Source organism: Onychomys torridus, chromosome 4 (genome assembly GCF_903995425.1).
Source record: "Onychomys torridus chromosome 4, mOncTor1.1, whole genome shotgun sequence".
NCBI classification, from domain to species: domain Eukaryota; kingdom Metazoa; phylum Chordata; class Mammalia; order Rodentia; family Cricetidae; genus Onychomys; species Onychomys torridus.
Window position 1 is genome coordinate 142,199,551 of NC_050446.1, and position 19,298 is coordinate 142,218,848.

At 51.6% G+C, this 19,298-nt stretch overlaps 2 protein-coding genes across 3 annotated transcripts; one reads left to right on the forward strand and one right to left on the reverse strand.

The window, feature by feature from the left end:
• Nucleotides 1-312: 312 nt before the first annotated feature.
• Nucleotides 313-8,750, reverse strand: Rem1 (RRAD and GEM like GTPase 1). 2 transcript variants are annotated; one of them, XM_036185401.1, is made up of 5 exons: nt 8,724-8,750; nt 7,093-7,648; nt 6,040-6,119; nt 1,691-1,892; nt 313-804 (listed from the first exon to the last, which is right to left on the reverse strand). In XM_036185401.1, exons 2-5 carry the CDS (start codon nt 7,430-7,432, stop codon nt 533-535), a joined length of 894 nt encoding a protein of 297 aa, XP_036041294.1. In that variant the 5' UTR covers nt 7,433-7,648; nt 8,724-8,750; the 3' UTR covers nt 313-532. The 2 variants fall into 2 exon arrangements, with proteins under 2 accessions (XP_036041294.1, XP_036041293.1); XM_036185400.1 differs by lacking the exon at nt 8,724-8,750 and adding an exon at nt 8,460-8,542.
• A 3,760-nt stretch (nt 8,751-12,510) lies between these two features.
• On the forward strand, nt 12,511-15,576 carry Defb124 (defensin beta 124). Its single transcript, XM_036186589.1, has 2 exons — nt 12,511-12,782; nt 15,359-15,576. Exons 1-2 carry the CDS (start codon nt 12,725-12,727, stop codon nt 15,514-15,516), a joined length of 216 nt encoding a protein of 71 aa, XP_036042482.1. The 5' UTR covers nt 12,511-12,724; the 3' UTR covers nt 15,517-15,576.
• The last annotated feature ends 3,722 nt before the right edge of the window (nt 15,577-19,298 follow it).

The following is a 19,298-nucleotide window of genomic DNA, read 5'->3' on the forward strand; positions in this document are numbered from 1 at the left end:
GGCCTGGGGTAGAATCTAAATCCAGCAGTTGGGAGGAGGGCCTGAGCATACAATTAATTCACCGACTTTATTGATTGCCCAAGACATCAAAACCAGCAGGCTAAACCGGTCTACAGTTGAGTGAGATGTTTGGGGAGGAGGTGGAGACCCCTAGAAGAACCTAGGGAGAGAGGTCCATGCATCAGATAGGACATTCTGGACTGGCCTATTGTAGAACGTTCTGAGGGTTGATCACAGCCCAGGGACAAGGAAGTGTTTTAACAAAAAGACATCCACCTTGTAAAACAAAAACAAAAGACAAACAACCCCCCCCCCCAAAAAAAAAAAAACCCTACTTGTGCCTAGCTTGGGTTTACAGCCCTATAGTTCACTCATCACGTCCCCAAGGAGGAAGGGTCCTCAAAGCCCCGGCTCCTGGCGATGTTCTCTGGCCATCCTGGCAAGAGGCAAGGTCCACCACGCAGACTCCAGAGGACGCACCTTTGGCCCTGGTGGCACCACAGTGTCCCATCACCTCGGAGAGGCGCTGGCCTCAGAGCACAGCTAGGTTGTGGCAAGACTTGGAGCGGGCCTTGAGTGCCCGGCGCCGTGCGCTGCGTGCCGTCAGGCGTGCCAGGAAGCGGCGGGCGCGCTGGCCTAGGCTGGCCCGTCGTCGTGGTGAAGGTGCCTCTGGGGCCATGCTGTCCTGGCGGCGTAGGCGCAGCTGGCGCACCACGCCCTCGAAGAGCTCCATCACGTTGTGCTGCAGAGTGGCTGAAGTCTCGATGAACTTGCAGTCGAACACCACTGCGCAGGCGCGTCCCTCTGAGGGGGCGGAGCCATAGACAGAGGCCGAGATAAAGGTGGTAAGAGGTGTGTTCAGACACAGGAAGCATTCCCCCCACCCCTCACCCCCCCCCAAGACAGGATGTCTTTGAGTGGCCTTGGTTGTCCTAGAACTAGCTCTTTAGACCAGGCTGGTCTTGAACTCACAGAGATCCTCCTGCCTCTGCCTCCTGAGTGCTGAGATTAAAGGCTTGCGAGCGATTTCCCAGGTGTCACGGGACCCAGGGGCAAATCTACGGAGCTTTGAGACATCAGCTCAGTCTAGGGACTGACTGATACTCAGCAGAATGAGGCTGGGAAGATTTGACCTCATGAGTAGGGCCGTTTTAGGAATCTTTGTGGGCCCCACTAGAAAGATGAAACTTATTAAACTATTCCTCTCCCACTGTAAATCCAATTTAAACCTACCTTTAAAAGTTTTGGTTTGTAATTACTGGCCAATACACTAAGTGTTTCCTCCAAAGCTTGAATTTATAATCTCCCCAATTTATACTGGTAGGCATGGGGTGTGGGTAGAGTGTCTCTGATTATCAGCTTGGGGAGTGACGGAGAATTTTAAGCAAAGGTCACAAGGTAAGCTGTGGTTCTGAAAATCTCTGTCTGCAGTCAAGGAAGAAGGATTGAACAGGACTAGAGAAATATAGGAGCTGGCTGGGACAAAGTGGGGATGGCAGGACAGGACAGAGGCTTGGGGTGTGGAGCGAGGGACTGTAGGACTTGGGTACCGATTTGGGAAGCGAGAGAGGGTGAGGCCAGGTAGGTAGATGCAGGCGAGTGGGCCAGGCTGGAGGGCATAGATCTTCACTGAGGTGAGCACTGTGGGAGGGGCAGGGAGGTCTGAAGGAGTGTAGGGTAATGAACTAACCTTCTACGGAGACCTCCCGGCAGCGGGCCAGGTCTGCCTTGTTGCCCACCAGGATGATGGGCACGTGGTCAGCCTGATGCGTGCGCCTCAGCTGGATCCGGAGCTCCGAAGCGCTCTCAAAGCTGCTGCGATCTGCGATGGAGTACACGATGATGTAGGCGCTGCCCGCCGGCAGGCGTGACTCCGGGCTCCAGCTTTCATCCTGCGGGGGAGGGATCCCAGGCCCATCCTCAGAGAGTGCCTAGCCCTGGCTGACAAAGAGGCTTTGTTGGTCTAAAGGTAGAGGTTCTGTTCTGGATAGATTTGGGGAACAAATTCTATCATAGCGCCCGGTGTCACCTTGGGAAAACCGCTGGTTCTCTGAGCCTCAGTTTCTTCGCTCAGAAAATCTGATGTGGGCTGCCTTGTTTTCTTCCCTCTTCCAGTGACTGCTTCAGGCTGGGGACCGTGGACAGACAATGAGTGGGGACCCTCTCCTGCAAAAAGGGGTCTAACTTTGCCTGTTCAGCCGCCCTTCCCCCCCCCCCCTTTTTCTTCTTTTTGACAAGGTCTCACTCTGTAGCCCAGAGTGGTTTTGACCTTGAAGCAATTCTCCTGCCTCAGCCCCTGGAGTGCTGGGCCTACAAGTTTGCCCCATCAGTCCTAGCTCATTGAGCTCTCTCTAGTTTGGTCTTGGGACACAGTTCTTAGTCTTTCTGCAATCCAGACTTAAGAGAAAAAAGGAAGAGGCTCAGGGGGTAAAAGTGCTCGCCGTGAAAGCCTGGGTGTGAAAGCCTGGGTGTGAAAGCCTGGGTGTGAAAGCCTGGGTGTGCTTCCTGGATCCCACGGTTGTCCACAAGTTGTCCTCTGACCTTACCATCTGTGCATGGAAAGCGTGTTCCCGTACGCATACACACACATCACACACATCACACACACTCAACATGCCTACTCACACAAAACTGCTAATAAAATAAAGAGTGTGTGTGTGTGTGTGTGTGTGTGTGTGTGTGTGAGAGAGAGAGAGAGAGAGAGAGAGAGAGAGAGAGAGAGGGAGGGAATTCAGGGAGGCCTTTCTCAGTAGTTTTGGAGAGAGAGCTGAAAAGTCACCTGTGGGGGGTGAGGACAGAAAGGGATGGAAGTGGAAAGGGATACTTAAGAAGCAAAGCTCTTTCTAGTCAGTTGGCTAAGGAAAGGAAACCAGACTATTGGAGCCCGAGCTCCGGGCGTGTAGATTTCAAGCCTTTAAGGAGGTCTAGTTCCTGTCTTCAAGGCTCATGTTCTAGAAGGCGGACTGTGGGAAGGGGAGGTACAGTGTGGGGTGGGGAGGTCTGGGATGGCGGCTACAAAGGTGGTGGAGGAAGGAGAGGTGGCCTGCACAGTACGGGAGGGCTCCCAGTGAACCAGAGGGCAGGTTTGAAAGGAAGAGCAGGCCCAGCAGGTGAGAAAACAGTTCAGAGGAAGGGAGGGGCAGTCTTAATCGCTAGGGTGGGAATGGCTGTGTGGGAAGAACTGACTGGAAGGGAAGAAGATGCTAGAAAGTGGGAAAGGTGAACAGACAAGTGTCGGGTCCTCGGCAGGGGTGAGTGTGCACATGCCACAGCTGTATTGATCAGTTCTCAGGCCAAATAGCCTCTGGGTAGGATCAGACAGAGGTAGCATCTCAGGGCCTAGAGGATAGGTCACTGGTGAAGTGTTTGCTGCAAGCACATGAGAGGACCTGAGTTTGACTGAATTTGATTCCTGGAATTCACATTACAAAAGATAACAAAAAACCAAAAATCAAAAGCCTGGGTGCAGTGGTGAGGTCAGAGGACAGCTTTCAGGAGTCGATTCTCTTCTTCCACTGTGGGGGTGAATCTTTGGTTGGCAGGCTTGGTGGCAGGCACCTTTGCCTGGATTAGCCATCTTGCAGGCTCCATGACTGGCTTTTGGTTGGTCTGCCCAACTCACTGACAAGCCCACAGTATTCTACCGAATCCAGAAAGCAGCTCTTCCCCATACCCGCCCTCGAGTTCCACGAGGCTGGCTCCCTGTCTGTCTCATTCCCTCCAGGGGCTTCAGCATCCTGGAATGAAACTTTAAGCTGAAGGTTCAGAAAGTGATGCTCCCAGGGCAGATGGGGACTCAGTCCCAGTGTAAGCTGTGGAGTTTGTAGATCTGGGCTTGAGTTTGCCTGCTCTGAGAACGTTGGATACATTAAACCCTCTGAACACCTGCTTTCTCATCGACGGAAGGGGAACTAGACGTGGTATGTACAGCTTTCACTGCATGTCACAATGTGTGTCAGAGCTTCCCAGCATCAGGGGGAAATGGGGGTGCTCCATAAACCCCAGGTGCTGTTTTAAGAACACCTTTATGCTCATCCCTATCCACTTCCTTTTATACTTGTTGAGAGATATTGGCCATACCAGACATGGCGATGCACGCCTGCAATTGTGACCGAAGCAGGAGGATCAAGAATTTGAGAGGGCTGGTGAGACAGCTCAGTAGGTGCCCGCTGCCAAGCCTGATGATCCAAGTTCAATCCCCGGACCCGTATGGTAGGAAGAGAGAACTGATTTCAGCAGATTGTCTTCTGACTTCTACATGTGTTTGCACCCCTCCCACACAAAATAAAAAAATATACAATAAAAATCTAACAAAATGTAGGTACATGGGGAGGCCCTCTCTAAAAGAACCAAAAGGAACTGTCCGGCTCGCTCCCTATTCCCTTTTTCGGCATTAGTGGTGGTGCTGCCACTCAGTACTGCCCACTTGCCTGTTTTAAACAGAGTCTCTACACAGGCCAGATGTCCTGGAACTCATTCTGTAGCCCAGGCTGGCCTCAAACTCACAGAGATCTACCTGCCTCTGCGGCCTGAGTGCTGGGACTAAAGGTGTGTGCTCCCAAGCCTGGCCCAACACTGTACTTGAAGAGTTCTTTATGGGGCTTAAGTTTAGGGGAAAGGTGCCACAACTAGTCATTCCTTCATGTTTTCATGTGTGTATGTGTGTGTGTGTGTGTGTGTGTGTGTGTGTGTGTGTGTCTTTTCTTGTGCTCAAAAAGCCCTGTTAGGTGTCCCATGTTTCCTTATCTGTAAACATAGTACTTGGCACATGGCAGGCAGGAGGGAGACAATGGGTTTTGTCAGCTGGTTCCCTTTAGAGAGAGGATATCTCTGATGATGTTTTGATTTCTCTCTCCTCTCCCCTCTCACGTAGCCCAGGCTAGCCTTGAACTCACCATGTAGTCAACGATGGATTTAAACCACTGCATCCTTCTGCCTTTAGCTACTGGGATTATAGGCATGCACCATCCTACCTAGTTTGTGCAGTGCTGGGGATCGAACTCAGAGCCTTGTAATTCAGAGCGTGCCAACAATGGATACTCTACTATACTGAGCTATAATCTCAGCTCATCCTCAATTAATTACTCAAAGTCCTACAATAAGCATTTATTACCCGTGTAACAAGAGGAAAGAAACTCAGACAAGAAAACCATCGCACTCCTGTTCCAGCAGGGGGAAGGGAGGGTAACCCCTAGTTTTCCTGGTCACGACCTCCCCTGTTATCTCGAGTCAGGGTCACGGCAGACAGTCCTCCACTCCTGCCTATGCTCCACACCCGGCTCACCACTGCGGACCTGCACCAGAGTTTTGTTTGTTTTGGTTTTTTTGAGACAGGGTTTCTCTATGTAGTTTTGGTGCCTTTCCTGGATCTCGATCCGTAGACCAGGCTGGCCTCGAACTCACAGAGATCCGCCTGCCTCTGCCTCCCGAGTGCTGGGATTAAAGGCGTGTGCCACCACCGCCCGGCTGCACCAGAGTTTTTGAAAACCAGCCGATGATGTGACTAGGGCACAACTTTGCTCGGTGGGAAGACACATGCAGAGCTGGCTCTAGGTCCTGGGTTTGATCCCCAGAACTTTTTGTAAACAAACAGTTGTAGCAAAGATGAAAAAAAAATCAGCTGATGAGGAAGGAATGCTTGACCCATTTATCAGATGAGAAGACTGAAACTCAGGGTAAGTCCATGAACTGCACAAAGCTAACAACTAATAAAAAAAAAAAAAGGGAAGGTGTGTTTCACCCTTAGACGCTTTGGGGTCAAATCCAGTGGTTTTCGTTTTTTGTTTTGCCAAATGTGAGAATGGTCATAGGATGAGGAGCATGCAAAGGGAGAAATGCACTCTGGGATGTCTGCTGGGAGGGGAATTGGTGGTGGTGCAGAGCTGTGAGGCTCTTCTGCCTTAGGAAAAGCTATAGGTTTGGGGGAGGGGCACTGGGGCAGGCCCCTCCCCCAGCCCTGCTCTGTATGTCCCAGGAGGAGTCAGGCGTCTAATATTAGTTTTGGCATCCCTCATCCGAACCAGGCTTACAGTGTCGTACCAGTTTCTCGGCCTCCCAGGTGTCCATGACCACCAGCGTGGTGTCCTCTCCATCCACTGAGAGTGTTCTCTCGTACACATCTGCAATCAAGTGGTGAGAAGCATCTCAGGCTGGAGCGCCATTGGAGAAACAGCGCTCCTTTATGAGCCCTTCCCATTTCCCCGGGGTAGGGAATCCTGGCTTTCCTGGTGGTCAAAAGCCCCATCACGTGTCTATGTGTCCCCAGCTGTGAGCATAGTACTTGGCACATGGCAGGCAGGCGCAAGAATCTGGGGCTTGTCAGTTGAAGGAATGTGAGCTGGTGAGCTTAACCTGGGAATCCTCCCCAGCCTGCTCTGACTCTTGCTTAGGCAGATCATGTTCTCTCTCTGGCCTCAGTCTCCCCATCTGTAACACACCCGGGAGCATATGAACGTTACTCCCAGGAAAGTCAAGACTGGAGAAAGGGCCTGGCCAGATGGTCCCCCCTCTCCCTGTTTAATCACTCCCTCCCTACACAGCCTGTGTCCTCTAAGCCTGCCCCACAGAAGCCTATCTTCCCGTCCTGTCCTCCTCCGGCATCTGATTGCCCTGGGCCTGTGGTCCTGCAGCTCCTGATCCGTGTGCTCTACGAATTTTGGGGGAGTCAAGCAGTCCGGAGCTCAGAACTGGAGGTCTGGAAGCCTCCGTTTGGGAAGAATGTTAGTTTTGTTGTGGGTCTTGATGGCTGAGGGATGGGAGAGGAGGGAGGTGTAGAGTCAGGAGGACTTGAGGGTGGGAGTTTCTGAGCTGGGTGTAAGCCTGTCATTTTCTGATATCCATAGTTTCAGATTTTCTCCCTTTACAACATGGAGATAAATCAGGTACCTTTCACCCAATTTCACTCCTCTGGACCCTGTCCAGTTGTGTCCTGAACCACCCTAGATGAGCACCATCTACTTCTTAGCATGAGTGACTGCCCGTATAAATTGAACAATGTGTGACCTGCACACCTCTTCTCTGCAATCCTGTGCCCCTGGTGACAAGCTTTGCAGCCCTGTGGCCGCAGCCTGGCTCATCCCACAGGGCTCTTACCTCCCAGCTGTTCATGAAGGTCCCGCTCTTGTTTCCCCGCGAAGAGGCTGGCCAGGCTGGTCTTCCCGACGCCGGGGTCTCCAAGCAGCACCACCCGGTAGAGGGCCTCCCAAGAGCCTTCAGAGTCGCTGGATTCAGAGGACCAGCCATCCTGGGCTGGGGAAGGTTTTCGAACCGGAGGGTTGAGGGAAGCTGACTGACCCAGTCGGGGATGCTGGGATTGAGTAGCGGCTGCTGTACACAGGCGGCCAGGCTGGTGGCCCCGGGATGACAGGGGTAGTGGAGTACTGGCCCGACGGCGCAGGGTGGTCTTCGCTTCCTGTTGGGTGTTGAGTGTCATCCTCAGTGGGAAGGTCTCTCTCTTCCCTGGCTCCTTCCTTCCAAAAGAAGGGGGCTGGGCAGTAAGTCCGGGGCCCGAGTCCGAGTCCCTTCTCTGGGTTCTGATAAACTGTGGAAATGACTTCCAGAGTTCTCTCTGGTTCAACTGGGGGGAGGCTCTTCAGCTCCTTGGGGTTGGGGGTTGCTGGCTTCAGACCTAGAGTCCACCCGGGTCCGCCTAGAAGGGGCGAGCGCACAGGCTGTGAACACACACAGATGTACACACCCAGAAGCAGATTCCCAAATTCCAAGGATGACCCTTTCCCCATGACACAGACAGGCAGAGAGGCTGCAGCAAGCTGGGACATCTAAAGCAGTGATAGCACTGCTGCCTACCCCGACTGGTCCCTCGGCTTGAGGATTTGAGACCCTCCTTACAGAGAGCATCTGACCGCCCCACCCCCTTCCCCATTGGTCTCCTTCACTTGTTTAGGGTTGGGGGACGCTGAGGAGGATTGGGGCCTCTGGGAAGTTTATTCCGGCTGCCTGATAACCCCGGGCAGAGTTGAAGAGGAAGGGCGGGGCGCGTTGGTGCCCCACAAGGGCGAGGGGCTCCGGGGATCTCTCTGGCTGTAACCCGAGTGCCCTGGTGCCATGGGAACGGCGTGCCCGGCCCGCCCCTGCGTGAAAAATTCAGGAGCCGCTGGCGCCATGGCCTCCAGCTTTTGTTGGGGGGACAGGATCCGCGAGGGACCCAGCAACTGGTTTGGTGAACAAGGTGCAGGACGGGGAGCCTACCGGGCTCGGGACTCAAGTGCCCTTTCGGGGAGTCTGGGCTGGAACTTTCCCAACTCGTTGTCCTGGATGTGAATCCCAAGCCCTGGGGCGCTCGGGCGTTGTGGTAGCGTCCCCTGTGCCAGGCTTCCCTACCCTTGGAGGCTCCAAGTCTGCCCACCCGCACCCTCCGGGACGCGGGTTCGAGGCTCCCAGTCCTCGGACCACACTGTATGCAGGCGACCAGAGAACTCCGCCCGGACAGGCAAGTTTACCTTGACGCGTGAAGGGTCCAAGTCCCCGCTACTCCAGCTGCTGGGTACTCCGTTATCCCCCGGTTTCGGTAAGCAGCCCCTCGGGCCGGTCCCGCCCGGTCCTGAGCCACCCCGCCCCGTGCGGCCCCGCCCTGTCAAGGCAGCCCGGGTCCCAGCCCTGCAGACCTCCGCCTCCAGTCCTCCCCGTGGGGGTGGCCGTGTGGGAATGGGGTGCCGGAAAGGGAGTTTATTCCTGGGTCTGGGTGTCCCTCTGTGTCCACCTACCGGGTACACCAACTTCAGCCTTGGACGGAAGGAAGCCTCAGTGTGAACTTGGTCCGCGTTCAGAGTCCCAGGTTCCACCTCCGAAGGGAGGCGATTGGGCAGGACTGGGATCCGGGCTCAGGAGTCTGCGTTTTAAACAAATGCCCAAGTGGTAACTGATGCGGATAATTCACAGAACACACTGAGAAAGCTCTGGGTGGAGGGTTAATTTTGGAAAGGGGCCTTGGAGGAAGAGAGAGCCTATGTAGTCTGTAGTGAAGAGTTCAGAATGTCTGATTCTGCTATCATTAACTCACTCATCATCCACTTTGCTGGTGATTACCAGGGACTAAAGCATCTGTCTTTTAGTTTACTATCCACTTTTAAAAATACTTAAAAAACACATTTATTTCTTGGGAGGTGGGTAGGGAGAGTGTGCATGGCACCTGTGTAGATGCCACAGCACAACTTGTTGGGGTTGGCTTTCTCCTTCCCTCTACCAAGTGGGTTTGGGGGATTGAACTCAGACCGTAGGCTTGGCAGCAAGTGCCTTTACCTACTGAGCCATCTCACTGGTCCAATCTATCTATCAGTGCGTTATTCATTTAAACCTATAGGAGCAGGAAAGATACTGATCTTGGCAAAGGAGGGAGGAAGAAGCGGGCCGCAAGTGCTAGGATTCAAGCTGTTTGAGCCCGGAGCCTCTTTAGCTCTTGAGAGGTTCAGGTGTGTGTGGGGAGAGGGGATGCTGTGAAGGCCACTCTGTACCTGTGGGTGGGGCTCCTGGTCATGGCTGAGGGGCTCCAGGTGCCTGGCTTGGAACCGATCCACACAGCAGGGCAGGCTGGCTCAGCCCCCACAGTGACAAACTCTCTTGGGTCTGCCTCTCTTCCGCAGTCTGGAGACGAGGCTCTGCTCGGCTTCAAGTTTCAGTAGGACAGTGGCTTTCAGGCTGTGCCGCCTTGGGTGATCCCATTTTACCAAGTGGCAGTTGGCTTCATTTGGACTGCACCTGCAGAGTGGCATATAGACACACTACCACCGGTCCAGCACCGTCCACGAGGTGGAGACCAATAGACAATTTGGTCCCCTAAGGGAAAAGGCACCCTCTATTAGCTTATCAAATCGGACTAGGACCATCCAGGCTCATCGCTGTATGAAGACTGAAGCGTAAAAACACACAGAACACCAGATTAGCGAAGGGCACAGCACCCTCACCTGGACCCCGTAAAAAGGACAAGTGATGCAGCCATGGCAACATCCCCACAGACCTGTCATGTGACCACCTGCACTAGCACGTGTTCTCTCTCTCTCTCTCTCTCTCTCTCTCTCTCTCTCTCTCTCTCTCTTTCTCTCTCTCTGTAGGGACCAACAGCTCTCTCAGTTATCCCAGTTATCCAGGGTCTCAGCTCAGCAGAGTCTCCACCATTTGACGTGGCCTTATTGAATTACCATTCATTCATCCACTGTCCATCTACTCATCTGGCCAGACTGGTCCTGCCTGCCTGTCTGGCTCACAGCTCAAGCCTGTGTCTGGGCTCTGTGAGCCCCCAGTGGCTCTCCACTTGCGTTGTTAGTATGTTGTCTAAACACTGGCAGTGACTTCTCTGGTCCTATCTGCCCTCTGCTTCCTTCCACTAATACCCCTTAAACTCTGTGGCTGCTTTACCTCCCTGTAGCTACTCTATAACACACACACACACACACACACACACACACACACACACACACATACACACACACAGATATAGAGCTGTATAGACAGCCATGCATAAAATTGTGTGAACTGTAATATTAATAAGATTGGAATAAAAGAACCTGAGATTGCCAAGGGCCAATTGTCAAATGGGAGCGCTGCCTGGTAAATTGCATCCAATGAAATGGATAGAGCTGGTGGATTTATCATTATTCAATACATTCTGGCACTGGGCAAAGACACAAATGTGATTTGCTTCTAACATATGGCTTGGCTGCCTCAGCCTGCCTGTCTACCTGCAGGATGGGCTGTGCTGGACAGGCACCCTAAGCAGTCTGAGAGGACAGTGACCCGCTTCCAGTGCTGGCTCTGTCACTGTGTCACTGTGGGGCCTTCCACAAGTCCACTCCCCTCTTTGGGTTTCAGTCTCTTGATTTAAAATTGTAATCTGCTGGATGTGGCGGTGCACATCTGAATTCCAGCACTTGAGATTTGAAGTGGGAGGATTGTGAGTTCCAGGTCAGCCTGGGCTACATAGGAAGTTCTAGGCCAGCCTGCCTTTTTCCCCCCCTCTCTTCCCCAATTTAATCAAGCTTTTACTAAGAATTTAAATACTGACCAACATGGAATTTGGTCAGGACCACCACCTGGAAACTTTCCAGCTGTGTGGCCTCCAGACATCTGTTGTTGGGGCTTATATAGATAAAACTCATAGAGCGTGGCCCTGTTTTAACTCCCAAGGAAAAAGTAACTGGAGGTAAACTTGCTAAAACATACAGACAAATGAACATGGTTTTGTCTGACATAGAAGTCTGAACTTGGTATTTAAGACATCGTGGCCGGCACCATCCCAGCCTCTTTTAAGTAGGTCTCACTGCTGTGACCTGTGCTTCCGGGCCTGTTCTGCTCCCTCTGCCGGGATACCCTTTCCCTTCTCATCTTTCATGATGTAACCTAGACGATTATGTACCAGATGCCAGGCTAAGCGCTGTGCCTGTATTATCCTGGTGGCTTCGTCTGTAGTGATGTCTTCGAAAACCCTGGAAGACTTTCATGGCTCTTTGATTCAGAAATATGGGGTACGGCTAGGGGGTTCTCATTTCTCTCAGGCAGGGTTTGCTGTTCCAGGGGCTACCCTTGGAGAACCTTGTTTCATTCATTGCTCCGAAGGTAGTTATAGCTCTCTATGAGGTAAGTGTTTTTCCATTTTCATGGGATTAGAGGCTGGAAAGATGGCTCAGTGGTTAAGAACACTTGCTGCTCTTGCAGAGGACCCAGGTTAGGTTCTAAGCACCCACACCGTGGTTCACAACCACCCCTAACTCCAGTTCCAGGGGATCTATTCCCACATCTGACCTCTGCAGACACCATGTGTACACATGGTGCACATACATACATGCAGACAATTTTTTTTTCTGAGACAGAGTTTCTCTGTGTAGCTTTGCACCTTTCCTGGAACTCACTTGGTAGACCAGGCTGGCCACGAACTCAGAGAGATCTGCCTGGCTCTGCCTCCCCAGTGCTGGGATTAAAGGCATGCGCCACCACCGCCCTGGTGGTATTTAATTTAAAGAAGAGAGAAAAGGATGCTTGTCACTCTCTTGTAGATGGCAGCCCAGTCTCTTCCAGGTTAAGTGGTTGTTTGAGGTCTGGCAGTGGTTAGGGGGGGATTGGTTACCGTTGTCACTGTTCTGGCAACATGCCAAGGGAGGAAGGGCTTGTTTGTCTCACAGTTTGAGGGTACAGCTTAGTTAGGGTAGGCAGCAGGAGTGTGAGGCAGAGGGGAGGAAGGGGGAAGGATGGGGAGGAGGGGGCGAGGAGGGAGAGGGACACTGGTTCTCAGCTCCCTTTCTCTTTTTCATCCAGTCCAGGACAATCCTGGCCCATCGACTGGTTGTTCACATTTAGAGTGAGCCTTCCCACCTCCAACTAGAAACTTGCTCACAGGCAAACCTAAATGTTGGTCTCCTTAGTGATGTTAGATGCTGTCAAGTGGACAGTCAGTATTCCATCACATGGGAAGATGCTGGCCTTTCTCAACTATTTCCTTACTCTCCCAGCTGTGAAGATTCTTTTCTTTTCCCTCCCCACTCATCTCAGATGGACCCCAGGGCCTTGCAGCCTCTGGAGGATGTGGCTGACTAGTCCACTCAGAGCTGGCCATGAGAGAGCTAAACAGCCTTGGGACCACGTGACTGCATCCTCCCACTTGGGCTTGTTGCCCATGACTCAGCAGCCCATAAAAGCTGGGTATGCAGCAAGACTGTATGCTGGATTCTTCTCCTGACTTGCTTGATCCCGGAGGCCTCCTAGGAGCTTGGTGGCCATGGCACAATGGATTCTGCTCCTTGTAGCTCTCCTGACCCTGGGTCATGTGCCACCAGGTAATCGTGTGTGTGTGTGTGTGTGTGTGTGTGTGTGTGTGTGTGTGTGTGTGTATGTGTGCACCAGGAGACCAACTTAATATTTAAGTTCTGGTCCCACCACTAATTTGTGGGCAACGTATAACCTGCACTTCAGTTTTCTAGTCTGTAAAATGGGAACCACTCAACAGGAACTCACTTGAAAACCATGCACTATTATGATTGCTGGATTGGTGGGAACAGACAACAGGCAGACAGGTAACCTGTTAGGTGACAGATGTAAGAATAATAGAGGCAAGCTGACTGTTAGAGTGCTATGTGGGTGGCGTGGGCATGGACGGTGCCAGAGGGCCTCTGACCAGCTCTTTAAACTTTTAAAGACTTAGGTTCTTTCGCTGTGTATGTTGGTGTATGTGTGTTTGTGCAAGTATGTGTTCAGGCTCACAGAGGCCAGGAGTGAGCATCATACTCCGTGGGGCTGGAGTTATTTGCACTTATGTGAGCTGTCTAATGTGGGTGCTGGGATCTGAACCTTCGTCCTCTGATAGAGCAGTAAGTGTGCTTAACCAATGAGCAATCCTCCCAGTGTTTAAACCCCTTTTATTTTGATCTGAGTGTGATAGATACACCTGTAATCCCAGTACTTGGAAGGCTGACACAGGAGGATTGAGGGTTCAAGGCCACTTTGGACCTCCTGGCTTGGAAAATGCCAAAATGTAAACAAAGGATGAGAGAAAAATTAAGAAAACTTCTGTTTTGGAAAAAACATAAAATATGCATAAACAGGGAATGATGTAGTGAACAGGTAAGGTTATATTTCTTTCCTCCCTTCCTCTGGAGATGGGACCCAGGACTTCACATCTGTTAAATACATGTTCAAGCACTGACCTATGCCCCTCTCCCACAAGGTGAGTTTATTACAGACAAATTTAACACCTGAAAAATATAGAGAGTAATATAGTGAGATGAGTTTTGAAGACATTTATTGTAAGGCATTTTAAGCGGAGGTAGAAAATGGTTTGAAGAGATACGCCATGATACTGCCACAGCACTTAGGAATGTGAACCAGCTCTGTTTCGTTATACCTTGCCCTACCTCGCACTATACCATTTTGTAGAAGGCAGGCTTGAGCACAGCTCTGAGGGAACAGAGGATACAAGGAAGGCTGTGGGAACGGCAAGCGGTGAACAGCAGAGGGGGCCAGTGATGCCGGAGTGGGACACACACAAGCATGGGAGGCTAAGCCCTAAGCTGCAGAAACAAGGAATTGAGAGCAGATGAATGGGCATGCTGTGTGGTGGAAGTCCCAGCTCTGAGCTGGAAGGTCAAAGGTGATGCTATGCTAAGGGTATTGACTATAGGTAAGAGATCCATTTCTAAAGCTATCATAGCTCAGTGGTCTGGGGCAAGCCCCTTTCTCTACCTGGAAAGTGAGGGAAATGCCCTAGAATGGATGCTGGTAGCCTTGGTCACCTGAGTTTCACCCTGATAACCTCAGTTCCTGCTTACTGACCATTTACAATGTGCCTGGTTCCCATGACTACCCTCTGAAAGAGAGTGGTATCCAGGGCCGAGGTTACTCACCTGGGAAATGACAGAGCCAGGTTCACACGGCATTGTTCACCATTAGTCACACACCATCTTCAGACTGACTCTTAGAGATTGTGGGGCCATTTCTGGGTCATTCTAAGGGTCTCTGCTGGGCTGCAAGGCAGGATCAGAAGGGCTAGTAATCATACACCCATGGGGCCGGCAGCATCCGCAGAGAACACAGTGGGGTCTCTCAGTCCAGGAAGATGGGGGGATGCCTTCCATTCCCACCTCCTACTTCTGCGGGCTCTCTTCTTACCTGATGTCACATGTCTGTAATGCGCTGTCCCAGACAAACCTGAGTGCTCCTGGTTTCCCCTCTTACCTGCTTTTGCTCCAACTGGCCACCACAGGCTCCTGGCTCCATGGGGCACTTAGCACAAGCTCTAAGTGTTTGCTCCATCCTTAACTGCCTTCTCTGCACTTTCTTTCACTTCAAATCATGGTATCCCCACTGTTCCATACTTGTTGAGTGAATAAACGATAGGCTCCATCCATGCCATGACCCCCCAAAAGAAGATCAAGGTCTCCAAAGCCTTGCCCTTTCTATGGGTGGAAACTCTCACACTAAACCCTGACATTAAAGAGGTCCCTTTGTGCCGGGGGCAGTTTGTGCAACGGAGGCTTTTTGGGTTTTCGCTCTGATTTTGCCATATGACTATGATTTCATTAAGGTTATTGATCCCCATGAGCCTGAATTTCTCTACCATTATAACAGGCATTGGAAATGAGACCAAAGCAATTGTATAGTGCTGCTAAGAGAAGTGTTAAGAGTGTACCTGGTGGGTGTTTTTACCTGGACAAGAAATTATTCTTTTAACCGGTGGTCTAACCTGTGACTCACTGGCTTACCTAGAACGAGATCTGTAAGCTCCATGATGGCTCAGCGCTCTCATTTACGACTTGTGGTCTAACAAATGACCAGAGAGCTAACCTGTCACCAGCGCATGGCCTAATCTGTAGTCCACCTTGGACTGTTCTCTGATCTGTGGTCTTCCTCCACACAGGAAGCAGCGAATTCAAAAAGTGCTGGAATGGCCAAGGGGCTTGCCGGAACTACTGCATGAGGCAAGAAACCTTCATGCACCTGTGTCCAGACGCTTCCCTGTGTTGCCTCACCTACTCACACAAGCCTCCACCCGCCTCCAAGATCAACCAGGAGTAGCCTGCTCTGGCGCTGGCACCCTTACTCCCAATAAAATTCATGCCACAGGCTCTCTCTGAATTCTGCTTGCATGACTCTGCTCCTTTCCCCACAGGGAAGGGGATGAAGTCAAAGATGTGGGAAGGATGGTTGGAGGAAGAGGTGCTGGGGAGAGTGGGCATTAATGATCAATCTGAATGTTCTGGGTTTTGACTAATTCCGGAAAATGATTCATACACTTGGCCTCCTTGGGATCGTTATCCACACATCGGGGAGAAGGATGCTGGGAGGTTAAGGACTTTGCAGAGGGAATGCTGAGAAAGCAAGGTAGAGCTCAGGAGCAATGAATGAGGATTAGTGATATTGTGTCAACAAGCTGGTGAGTTTGGTGTGAAAGGCAGGCAGCCTGGCTAGGAGGGGAATGTCTTCCTCTTTGTCATCTGTTCATTACTCAGACTTCCTGAGTCCACCCAGGTAGGCAGGGCCCTAAGAACTAGATTAAGCAGTTTTCATACGAATAGAAAGGGACCACAGAGAAAGCCCATCCCCTCTGGATGAGGACCAATGATACAGGAAGGTGGGAAATCCACCCCAGCTGAATCAGACAGGTGCACAGAGAGGCACAGCGTTCACTTCCCTCTATCTGTCATGGTTGTGTTAGGATGGAAAACAGGAAGCTCACCTTACAGGGATCCTTCCTCACTATGAAGGAAATCTGGAGGCATGGGGATGTGGTTTTGTGGTGTAGTGTTTGTTTAGTGTATGTGCAGATCTGTGTGCAACCCCAGTAACACACACACCACCACCACCACCACCTCCACCACCACCACCATCACTACCCACCACCATCACCATCACCACCACCACCACCACCACCACCACCATCACCACCACCACCACCACCACCATCACTACCCACCACCACCACCACCACCACCATCACTACCCACCACCACCACCACCACCATCATTACCCACCACCACCTCCACCATCACCACCACCACCACCATCACCACCACCACCACCACCACCATCACTACCCACCACCACCACCATCACTACCCACCACCACCTCCACCATCACCACCACCACCATCACCACCACCACCACCATCACCACCACCACCTCCACCATCACCACCACCACCATCACCACCACCACCATCACCACCACCACCACCACCACCACCACCACCACCACCACCACCGTTTCGATGATCCCCTTTATTGGGCCACTAACTACACAATCACCAGGACTTCAGGCCCCATGTCCTCTTTAGAGCAGGCATGGGGGACTGGTTGGCGGAGACTGAGTTGGTAATAAGAACTAATAATAGTCACAGCTCTTAACAATAATATAACGTGCCGGGCGGTGGTGGCGCACGCCTTTAATCCCAGCACTCGAGAGGCAGAGCCAGGTGGATCTCTGTGAGTTCGAGGCCAGCCTGGTCTACCAAATGAGTTCCAGGAAAGGCGCAAAGTACACAGAGAAACCCTGTCTCGAAAAACCGAAACAAACAAACAATAATATAACAGTAACAATAACACTGGCAATGTAAAAGTTAAGATCCAGAAAGTGAACACTTTTCTAGAACCTTCTTGGCTGGCTTCTGCTTGCATCTGCTGGGGCACCAGGCTGACTCATAGCCACTTCTGGCTTAAGCAAGCCTCGAAAAGAAGAACTCTGCTTTTTAGCTCCCGAGGAGACGTGAGCTCTGGAGAAAGGGTGTTAGGAAGCTCCTCTGTCTGCCATCTTCTCTCTGGGATTGAGCCCACAGAGGGACAGGGGCTATGGTGACTTAAAGGAATGTCAAGGGCAGAGGTCCTGAGGTTTCAGAGAAGGGAGCTGTTCTGAGAGGTGGAGGGGGTAAGTCCCGTGAATGGATCAGAATGAGAGGTTTGTGGGAGTGAAGGGTGCTGGTGTGACAGAGGGGCAGTCCTGGGAGACACCTGTCTGGGTGGGTGTTAACCCTTTAGTTCCTGGTCCCTGCAGTATTGCATATGTGCCAACGTAGATGGAGAGGAGGACAGACATGCCCTTGGAACAACATTCTGATGCTCAGCCATTTCTGTCATAGAGTGAACTGTGTGGGGGTCGGAGCCCTGGCTTCCTCTCTGTTCCTGTGCTGCCCACAAGAGGAACTGAGCAGCAAGCTGTTTAAGGGCACACCGTGGTAGTCAAGGTGGTAAAGCTTAGAAGCAGGAGTAATAAGCACTCCAGGAGGCCAGCTGAGCCACAGGGGTGGCCAAGAGGTGACTTAGCTTGGGACAGCATGAGGAGTCAGAGGTAGAGCACACCAGACTGTCCTTAGTGGTGAGCACAAGCCACTCATATGTTGGTGGACTCCAGCCAACACCAGTCTTTCCCATCTTCTGTCATACCTGGATGAAGCAGCTCAGGGAGAGAAGGGCCTTGGAAGACTGAACTGTCATCTGGATTAAACTGCTAGATTTAGGAAACCCCAAAGGGACATTGACAGTTTGAAATGTCAGCTTGCCACAACATAGAATCAGCTGGGAAGGGACTCTCAACGACGCTCTCAAGATCAGGCTGGCCTGTAGGTGTGTCTGTGGAGGACTGTCCTGACTGTTTACTGAGGTAGGAGGCCTACCTGGAAAGTGGGTGGCATCATTTATGGGCTGGACTCTGCACTATAGAAGAGTGAAGAAAGCTAGCTAAGACCAGACAGGCAAGCAGGCAGCATGAGCGAATTCGTCTCTGCCCTTGACTGTGGAGATGATGTGACCAGATGCTGCCTCAACCTCTTAATGATGGGCTGAAGCCTGGCTGTAAACCAAATATACTCTTCCTTCTCTGAATTGCTCCCCTAGGTGGAATATTTGTCACAGCAACAGAGATGATACTAGAACAGATGCTTAATTACGGGTTTAAACCAATGGCTTTAGGCTAAGCTGGACCTAACTAAATTTAGTCCTGTGCCCTGACCGTACTGCCTCAGTGTTTCAGAAAGAACAGAGCAACTTCAGATGTAGCATGTGCAGCTTTGGGAACTTGCTCATGCCACAGGGACCCAGGGCAAGTCACTTCCTCAGCCTGTTTGCAGGTTTCTTTGCTGCCGAGAGGAAATCACCACAGCCTCTAATGGGGTGGCTGGCAGAGGGTGTTGAGATGGTGGCCTAGTGCTTTGAAAGTGCCCAATAATACAAGTCACTGTGATCTGTTACTGCTACCAAGCAAAAGGCATACCCTGGCCACCTTCTCTGCAACGTTCTCCCACAGAAGAGCCTCAGGAGCAGTAGGAAGTGTTTCCATGGTTTCCCAGATGCTGATGGTGCTGCAGAGTTTTGTGTCAACTTGACACAAGTGAAGTCATCTGAGAGGAGGCAGCCCCAATTGAGAAAACGCCTCCTTAAGGTTGGGCTATCGGCGAGCCTGCAGGGCATTTTCTTAGTTAGTGCTTGATGGGGAAAGCCCAGCCCATTGTGGACGGGGTCATCCCTGATTGCTGGTCCTAGGCAGGCTGAGAAGCCATGAGGAACAAAGCTGGTCAGCATCCTCCTCCATGGCCTCTGCATCAGCTCCTGTCTCCAGGTTCCTGCCCTGTTTGAGTTCCTGTCCTGACTTCCTTCTGTGATGGACAGTGATGTGGAAATGTAAGCCACATAAACACTTCCCTCCCCAGCTTGCTTTTGGTTGTGGTGTTTCAACACAGCAATAGAAATCCTAACTAAGACAAATTGTTACCAGGAGTGGGGCATTACTATGTTGTCGGAGAGGAGTGTGAATGGACTTTGGAACTTTGGTCTAGAAAAGCCATTGAGTGTTGAGTGCTCAGTGAGT